The 10205-nt window shown below is 35.1% G+C and overlaps 1 protein-coding gene across 1 annotated transcript; it reads right to left on the bottom strand.

Annotated features, from left to right (window-relative positions):
* Positions 1-7569: 7569 nt before the first annotated feature.
* Positions 7570-9551, bottom strand: LOC149544256 (F-box/LRR-repeat protein At3g26922-like). Its single transcript, XM_089798749.1, has 2 exons — positions 8450-9551; positions 7570-8364 (listed from the first exon to the last, which is right to left on the bottom strand). Exons 1-2 carry the CDS (start codon positions 9446-9448, stop codon positions 8149-8151), a joined length of 1215 nt encoding a protein of 404 aa, XP_089654875.1. The 5' UTR covers positions 9449-9551; the 3' UTR covers positions 7570-8148.
* Positions 9552-10205: the final 654 nt, after the last annotated feature.

The following is a 10205-nucleotide window of genomic DNA, read 5'->3' as shown; positions in this document are numbered from 1 at the left end:
ACAAAAAATTATAGGTCTCAACTAATTTCTTCTTAGTCTTGGAGAAAGAATCAGTAGATTTTGAAGAAGATTTACCCTTGGAAGGGTTAGCTAAAGGTTTAGGATCAGTTTTTGGTGTATCTTTCTTCAGTTTGGTTTTTGGTTTTGGTTTCCCTCGAGAAGATTGAGGAACCAATTCTTAGCTAGAAGAGCCAAAAGCATCCACCTGTTGGATTTTTTCCTATTCCCATGTCAATCGATCATAGAATGTCTCAAAAGAAGGCATTTGATGTCTATTTCCCAAACCATCCATAGTGGAGTAGAAAGTGGAAGAAAATATTTGATACTGTCCTCACAACTTTGAGAATATTAGTACACTGATCATCTATTTTATTTTTCCCACATCCCTGCAAAACTGTACACAGAGATTTAAATTTCATCAAGAAGTCCTCAATGGTGGGAAAGCTGGTAGGTGTCAAAGAAGTCAACTCTTCATCAAGTTGTAGTGCCCAGAACTCATTCATTGTGCCAAACAAGTTGTGAAACTTGGTCCAAATAGCTCAAGGAATGATCAAACTATCCAGGTGAAATAGGAGACTATCGAAGATGTTCAGTGCAATCAAGCCCATGGCTTCATCCATTTTGTTTCTGTGTTGAAGAACCTCAAAAGGGCATTGCAAGATAGGTTGATTCTCATCCAAACATGACCATAAGCCACGTGACATAAGAAGTCGATTCATGTGTGATTTTCAATTGTGGTAGTTGTGTGGCATTAGCCAATCCATAGAGGGGTCTGACATTGAGAGAAGAAGATGGAAGTAGAAGGGTCGATTTTGAATTAAATTGTAGAAAAGAAAATGCACCCCCCACAACGTATAAATTTATCCCTTATAAACCAAAGAAACAACTATGGAAAGCACAAAAATTGAGAAGAAAACCTAGATGCCAGATGCAGAGAGGGAGGAAATAGAAGCCTCTACTTCAATGCCAAAAATAGGAGCTCAAATGGCCATTTTATAAAATGAAACTAGCATCATCATCTTTGGCTCAGAACCATCTTTTTAGGGCTTCTTTCGGATCTAAAAAATACCTCCGTATGCTCAAGTTATGGCCAAAAAATGAACTGCTCCTCCAAAGAATGAGCTCTTTGGAAAATTACAGACATTAGAAAAAATTTGACGGTTGTATGGCTGTTAAATGGTTGTCTACCAACAAAAATCTAGTCATCAGAAAAAAAATCTAGTCATCGAAAAATGATGTCAGCACTTGAAAAATCACCTAGCTAGAATGATGATGTCACTACCTAGAATGATGACATCAGCCTATTGGAAAATGATATCATGACCTAGAATGATGACATCAGCCTATTGCGGTGTTGCCGAGCAACGGGACAACATCGATGGCAGTTGTCGAGCAATATAGCGATGATGGTGGTCGTTAGGTGGTGTTGTGCTGGCGGTAGCATTGGGATGGTGGCACACCGATAGCAGCTAGGCGCGGTCGAGCCATGATGGGGCACTGACTGGGCATGGGCTAAGCCATGGTAGTGTGGCGGTGCACCAACAGTTGCAGGGTGGCGTCCTGGTGGCCAAAATTCATAAGTTCTATATGAATTTTGACTATACCAGGCCTTCTGAGCATGATGGCAGTGTCTATTTTTTCCCAAAGTGCACCAAAAAAAGGTGCCTCCTCTAGATTGAAGAAAAAAACCTCAAAAAGTTGGGTTTTCTATCTTCAAATCGCAACTTCAAGATCTCCAAACCAGGTAGTAGCAAGGAAGCTCTGATACCATGTAGAAGTTGAGAAAACCAACTTCACAGTTTGCTAAGAACACCTCCATGCAAATAGCTTATTGCTGAAGGGAAACCAAAGAAGGAAAAAAACGCAGCTTAGAAATCTCAACGGAGTGAGAGAAAATGTATTCCAAGATAAATGAAAAAGAAATTACAAGAGTTCAACCTTAAAGGTGAACAAAACCCTAAAGGGAAATAAAACTAGGTTGCACAATATAATTAATATAGAATATTAATTATATGCACCTAAGAGATAACTTAAGTAAACTAGAGTAATAGACAACTTAATTAATTAAATAAAGATGATCTAATTAATAAGCGTAAAAGAATAATTACTCTAATAGTTACTATTATTGTTCAACATTACTTTATTACTTTCTTATATATGGTTCAAAGTAATAATAATATTCAGTTGATGACTAAAGTTTGTAAATTGCTTAATCACCCCCCGCCATCTCAATAATTCTTATTTCTAACATAATTGTCATGCTGTACTCTCATTCCTTCATGATAATATCCAAATCCAAGATTTTCTATCAAGAATTAAAAAGTATTGATAGAATAAATGGCCTTAGGGATACAAACTCTATCATTCATTCTTAGAAAATGCTACATAATGGAGCTACACAAATTGTTCTATTGGTAAATATAGAAAAATAAGCAATTAAATGTTAAATTTTGGGGGGCGGGGGGGGGGGGGGGGGGGGAGGAAAGGAAGGAAGAAATTTTGATCAATGCAGTCAAAATTGTTCTTATCAATAATTAGATGGGTACAACTATAGAATGAATACAAACAAGGTATGTCGTGAGTAAAGTAAAATATAGTAGGATGAAATCTTACATTCAGATTGTTGTCCTCAATTACAAACATAGATAGGGGAAGAAAGACATTAAAAAAATGCATAAAACTAAAAATAGATAGAAGGAAGGAATGACAACAGTGACTATGAAAATGGAAGTTATGGGTGATTGTTATTTTCTTGTATTTGACAGGTTGAGTGTAAAGAATTGGGAAAAAGATGATACTTTGATTGTGGACAACACATCTCTTAGATCTGAGCTAAAGTGCCTAGCATAGGAATGTAAAAAGTTAATTGTAGAAAATGCATATATAATGGTATTGTATTTATTATCTTAGTTGTTTTTCTATCATTGTATGAAATTGGGCTATTGTTGAACGAAGACTGACTTCTAGTGCAACAGAGTAGGGGAGAGGACCCAGTACTTGAACATGTTCCAATAGTTGTGATAGGAGTTGTTGACTTGATACCAACACTTATTGACTTAATGCCCAATTTGTTTGACAACATTATACCAATACTTGTGACTATAAAGTTGGTAGTACAATGATAACTACCCATAATTGAATAAAATGTACCCTTAGCTATAAAATTAACCAATGATGTGATGCCACATCAACTGTGCAAGTATGGGTACCCTTTATGCACGACCATTGGTCTCACTTTTTATTTGGGTTGTTTTGGATGACTTGGCAAAAAGCATGTTGATGTGGCACCATAATGGGTCATGTGGACTTGAAACCTTAGTTATAAGTAGCCGACTTGCCAAATAAGTTATTGTAAAAAATTTGAGAGTGATCTGAAATTTCCATATAGATTTTTGATAAGCGTGAAGTTAGGGTGTTCAAGTATCGGGTCCTTTTCCCTATGCTTTTTGAAACTGAGTATTGTGTCATGCATGAATGATTGAACAGTGGAGAAGATACAACCACAACTTTTAAGGAGAATGACCCTACAAGCTAAGTTTGCAATCAATAAAAGTTGAAGGCAATGGACATTTTCATGATAGATCAAGAGGACTAAGTTCTAATTTTAGTGAAAGAAATGAGTTCAAAGGCATAATGAGAAATGCCACTCATATGGGAAGGCACATAAGTTATTAGTTAGATAGAATGAGGCCATGTTTTTTTTAATGTTGGGATTCTCTTCGAACTTATGAGTACTAATGAAATGACCAAGGCATGCTAATTTAGAAACACATGCATGAGGTAAGTTTGAGTGTCGAAGTTGAAGCCAAGACTAATAGGGACTTCCCTTCTCTAATTATGGAAAGAGACTAGACCAATTGACCTAACAAAGGTTCAACTATTTGACCAAAGTGAATTTTTATGAAAGTAGAATATAGTGGTATTAGAAAATTTGATCACTACTTTGAGATGAGATTATGGACAACTTGTACTGAGCAAAATATGTGTTGTGTTCTCTTGAATGTTACACTACATCATAAATATTAGTCTAGCAAGAAGTTTAGGGTAACATTTTTGTTGAAAATTACCAAAATGCTAAAATTTATGAAAGCTTTGTCAGATCAACATTCACAATAAAACTAATCTATAATCAAGGTACACCAAATCACATAGGCCCTTGAACTCGTTAATAGTTTAATGAGGGCATTTGTGTCAAAATCATCACAATGTTGGCTTGCATTCATAGTAGTGTTGCCTAACACCATTTAGGATGACAAGAAGCCTATGAATTTTCAATCTAAGTTTTGGTCTATTGTTTCAACATTCTAAAATAAATCTTTGCAAAATTAGAATGGGTTTTGTTAATGTTGTAGCTTCATTTGATTGATTTAACCATGAGATACATTGCTATGATTACTAGTTAATCATTCTGATTAGTAATCATTAGAAAATTAATGCATACAAAATAATAATAATAATAATAATAATATATATATATATATATATATATATATATATATATATATATATATATATATATATATATATATATATATATATATATATATATATATATATATATATATATATATATATATATAGTTATACACACATATATGTCTGTACACACACACACACATATATGTATGTGTGTGTGTGTGTGTGTGTAAGAAAAAGAAGAAGATTGGTACATTCAGCTTGCTACCAAATATTATGTAGGATTCAATCTTATGATAGTAGTTCTAAAGAAGATTTGACCTAGGCTTCATTAGTCATTTGATGATCATGTTAGATAAAGAAAGGCTCTTGAAGTGAATATTTTGTATGATTGAGATTATGAGTATCCTTCTATATCAAGAGGGAGACTAAAATTTCATTAGAGGCAACCTTGGACAAAGAGGCCATGAGGTTAATACACATACAGTTTAAGAGAACCACATTATCTTGATATATAATATTGCGAAGCATGAGTTGGAATGAAGTCATAATCATACGATATGTGCCAAGACATTATCCAAAGAACACTTGTCAGGGGAAGGAAGGAAAGGTGTTGTCACACATATGTGTGTCACATTGGAAGAAGACAAGGGTGACAAGTTGAAACAAAAAAAGGAAAAATGGAAGAGGTGTAAGAGAGGAAAGTTGAAAAATGAGAAAGTGGGAGGGTGGCTACAAGGAGAGTTGTCATCTCCCACATGTGGGAGAACCAAATAAAATATTTGGTCATATGTCATAGCTATGGAGGTTGGTGTAAATGTCTTAATACCATGGTGATTTAGGAACAACAATGTTGCTTTCAATTTTTTAGTTGGAGAGATTGTATTCAAAAATTAATAAGTGTTTAGTGAAAAACCTTGCATTTGTGGTGGTTGTCAAAAATTTCTATCAAGGAACCAATGGTTTCCATTGCATCAATTTCTATATTCCTTGTTCAGGGGATGCACTCAAACTGACTCTTTGTGAGTTGCTAATTTAGGTCTCTAACCATGTGTTCATAGCCGAAATTTTTATCTTTGGTTTGGCTATCATTGAGTTATTTTATGATCACCTTGGAATTGCCATAAACTTGTAGGATAGATATTTTTCCTCTTGATAGCTATATGAAATCTTGCGGTGAGAGCTTTATATTCTATTATGTTGCTTGTACATTGAATGACAAGTTTATAGGACTTTGGTTTGCAATCTCCTTATGGGGTGACATATAAGATAGTACCCTTGCTTCATTTTGAATACGAGATCCATCAACATAAAGTTTCCATGGGTACTTGGTGTGACTTTCACGATTGCATCATCCAAAAATTCTATGATAAGGGGATGGTCACCTTGTAAAGGATCTTTGGTCAATTGATCTACAATGACATGTTCTTTGATTACTTTACAATCCACATATTCTATGTCAAATTCACTTAGGATCATCACCCATTTAGCTATTTTGCTTGTGAGAGCTACTTTGGACATCAGATACTTAAGCAAGTCAATTTTGGTATTGAGCTCAATCTTATGACTGAATATGTAATGTTGGTAGCTTTTGAGTGCTAAAGAAAATTTCTGAGCATGCTCTTTCTATAGGTGTGTAGTTAGACTCATATCCTACTAATGTAGTATATAGGTTTTTCTTTTCCATTGTCATCCAATTATGCTAAGAGTGCTCCTAGTGCTAATTTAGTTGTGTATATGTACTAAAGAAATGGTTTCCTTTGAAAATAGGTATAAGTATTGGTGGTAATACAACATATTCTTTGTATTTGCTGAAACCTTCTTGGATTGACAATTCCACTAAAACTAAACATCTTCCAAGATCCAAGATCCCTAGACGCATAAAATTATAGAGGAAAGATGGTCTTTGGATCATCTCTTAGACCTCTTTCTCGTTTGTTTAAAGGGGCTAGCTTCAAAGAAAGATGCACAAAAGATCTGAAGTTTCTCAACATTTCTCTACATGTAATGGATAGTAACCATACAACAGTTCTATTAATTACCTCCATCCTCACAAAAAGAATAAACCATACCTTCTGTTCAATGTATAACTTATAAAAAGCTTATTTAATATATAATAGATTATACACATCACATTACTTCATACTTATCAATAGTTATAATCGATAAAAAAAACACTTCAATTTCAAATAATCTTTTAAAATTAAATACCTCTCTGAAATCATAGAAAAATAGACCTATAATCATAAATAGAAATTAAAGTAACACTTTCACCATGATAAAGTTGAACTCTACCTCATTTTTAAAAAAATTGTTGAAAAGAAGAGTTTGTCGCACCGAGAAATCCTTGTAGGAGTTATCAATTATAATGGTCGCTTTATTGGAAAGCTGGCCCCTCGATTTACAGGTCTCGCCAACTCCTAGAAAGAAGCCACATGCATCATTAAAAGGGAAGTGGAGGCACATCTTTGTAGAGTAGACCACTTCACGTGAACCTTTTAGCTAAGAACCCACTAATGACTAATTTCAAGTTGAATCTGAAATGAATACAAAAGACAATCCGTTATGACCAGCCTTTACAAACTGTCTTACGCACTGGCCAATCCACGTTTTGGAAAGAGTGAACAAAAAATACTCATCTTAAACCTGCTGGGAAGGGAAGAGTCTCCTTCAAAGTTTTCATAGGAGGACATTAGTTGAAGACTTCTATAAGAATGATAATTTTGAGGAAACCTGAATCTCCAATATGTTCAGACTAAAATTCAATTCCTCTGAGGTGTTTGTTATAGAATTCATACTTTGAAACCATGGGATTTTGCGGCGATGGCTAAATGGTAAACTTTTTTGTAATGCCTTTATGCATATAGCATACCATGCGTGTATCTATATGCGTAAAGGCATTACAAAAAAGTTTACGATATAGCCATTTCCAGATTTTGCTATATACTAAAGACTATTCAGTTGGAATAAATGTGAAATAAGTCTCTCTCTACATGGAAAGTGGAAGATACCTTGCTTGTTTCATTGAACTTTCTTTTAATAGCCAATTTAGAATGGCACCATATTTCAAAAAGACTGAGAAGACAATAACTATTTTTATATTTAAAGCCACTTTGATTTAGATTCTGAAAAGAAAATCACAGCAGAAAAAAAGATGGAACATTTTTAAGTTGATATATTCTTCAGTGTACTAGCAGCATAAGGGGTTGAAGATGATAACACACCCATCAACTATTGAACAAAGTGTCCGAATCAAAAGTGATACAAAGTGGAATACTGCTGTACAATGGCCCTCCATAGATGCAAAGGCGTTGTAATCTAGTGCGAAGGCACCATTAAGAGAAGCTCCAAGCTTCACATATTGTTTCCTTTATCATCATGGATCCCTTATATAAGACCATATAAAGTCAAATACTACCCATGCTGTACAAGTGCCCTTACTAAATACAAAGGCATTGAAATCTAGTAGTAAGTCGCCATTAAAAGAAGCTGCAAGCCACCATTTTTCTCTCTGATGGTACTCATTCATCTAAATAATGGATCATGAGTGTGATCCAGAAACATTTCTTTCGAATCTTATAACTTGTAGGAATTTGATATATTTTTAACTCCACACATATTTCCTTTCTCATCAAACATCCCTTTTAGACTGTTCTATTCAGTTTTACTCCACCTTTGGAATGTACTTCAATACAGCGAAATCCATTTTCTACAAATTTATATTTACAAATCCTAAGTAAACTGACTCATGAACTCTGGATCAGTAAACAATGTTGTTCCAATTGGAGTTTGGTAGAGTATCATAGAGTTCAAGTTGGGAGCATTATCAAGAACGAAATCCAACAGAGCCACTTCCTTCTGACCCCATATATCTGATGAAATATGAACATCTGCTTTCTTCAGATTAGGGAAGGCCATGTCTGAACCCACTTCCCCTGTCACCATGTCCTGCAATCCCAAAAGGGCTAGAACATCACATAAAATCTAGATGTCTTTGAAATATAACAATAAAACAAAAGTAAACACAATTTACCTGGATGAGAATGTCCGTGATTCTAAGCTCTTCAAGGTCTGGAAAGGTGCTGACGAGGACCCCAAATGGAGTATCTATCCCTATTCGAAGAGACAACTTTTTCAAGGATTTCATGGCCGGAAGCTCTTCAAGAGCTGAGATTTCTGATAGCTCCATCTCTTGCAGAAAAGGGAACGAATTAAGCTCAAATTTACACAACATGAAGCAATCCTTTATTTTGAGCTCAACCAATTGGGGACAATCTGCCGTAAAATTCTCTATAGAATTGGTTCCTAAGTTCAAGTAAATTAGATTGGGTGCACAAATTTTCAAATTAAACAAGTTCGCACAGCGCTTGATCACCAACTTCTCAAGAAGTGGGCACAATCCTATGAGCTGATGTAGCCTCTCATCAGTCAAATCAGCAACCTCCCAAAAAGAACAAGCCTTCAAAAGCATAAAACCCCTAAACTCCCTGGGTATTGCAGTAAACCAAAAACCCTCAATTTCCAAAACCCCAAGAAGCTCGCATGCAAACAGAGAGGGCGGCAAATGCCTTCCCCACATTACCCTACAATGAAGAGAAACTTTCTTCACTCCTTTCATGGCTGCCAGTTTGATGCATCGATCAATGCTCACCTTGTTCAGTACTTTTTCCCCAAACCGATTCTCGGTTTCCTGGAAGGAAAGATCAATCCGTAGACTCTCAAGAGGGGCAGAGTGACGGGAAAGGATGTTGTTGACCACATTCTCCGCGTACTTAACTGGGTGATTGACATCTGAATTTTTCACAAGACGGGAAAGAAGTAAGATCAATGAATCGAAAAAAGACTCAGAAAAATCGATTCGGGGAATGTTAGTCCAGAGGGTTTTCCATCTGTGAGAGAGAACAGAGGTGCGGAAAATGTCTTTCAGAGAGAGATGAGAAAGAATGTTACAGCAGAGTAAATTGTCAGGCAAGTCGCTCAACCTATCAATCGTGTTCTCCATTGCAATTGAATTGCAGGAAACCTGATCCATGTCAATTCAGAGCGGTTCGATAATAATATTTAATCCCTCGAGTTCCCAACTGTAGGAAACGAGTCTGGTGAAAGGTTCAATAAAATATTGGACGCCCATGTGACCTTGCTCCTGCGAATGGCGTATAACACTTGGGCACAGCAAGAACGCGTGTACGCGTAAATGCTTTCGGCCCCACCAAAATGAAAAAGTTTTCATGGCAGTTGAAGATTTAGTTGGCCTTTTGTAAGGTACTGATCGTTATTTGTCACCATCTAATAATCTAGCAATTTGGGGCACCGGCTGGGCTGCCCTGTCCATCTATGCCATCGCTGACATCCGTCCTCCTTGTCTCTGTCTGTCCAATCAACTTCGTACGCACGAGATCAATTATTATTATTTATAATTCATTTCGAACGGACTAAGCCGCTGGTGAGCCAGTCCACATGCAAACGAAAATAGATCAAGTACTGGAGTTAAATATAATTACAAGGATAGTACATACGATTATATAATTACAAGTATTGTTTTTTTATTTTTGAATATTAACAATTTCATTATATAAATATCTGATTTATATATTTTTAATTATTATAAACATAAATAAATATGTAGTTTTTGTATATTATTGTTTATTGATTTTTAATATTTTTAAAATTATATGATTTTTATTTTATTTTATCAAAATTGTAATTTAAATTAACACTCATATTATAATTCAAAAAATATACATTAAAAGGAATACAAATTACTACACTCAAATGATTTTGTTTAGGTT

Source organism: Cupressus sempervirens, chromosome 8 (genome assembly GCF_028749045.1).
Source record: "Cupressus sempervirens isolate cs-2001-9-10 chromosome 8, ASM2874904v1, whole genome shotgun sequence".
Classification (NCBI taxonomy): domain Eukaryota; kingdom Viridiplantae; phylum Streptophyta; class Pinopsida; order Cupressales; family Cupressaceae; genus Cupressus; species Cupressus sempervirens.
The sequence above is the reverse complement of the archived record's forward strand: the minus strand, read 5'-3'. Positions and strand labels throughout refer to the sequence as shown.

Excerpts from the sequence above, each read along its gene's own strand:
- LOC149544256 (XM_089798749.1), bottom strand. The coding sequence starts at position 9,448 with ATGGATCAGGTTTCCTGCAATTCAATTGCAATGGAGAACACGATTGAT. Across the intron at positions 8,365-8,449 it reads TCACGGACATTCTCATCCAG|GACATGGTGACAGGGGAAGT; the intron begins GTAAATTGTGTT and ends TTGGGATTGCAG.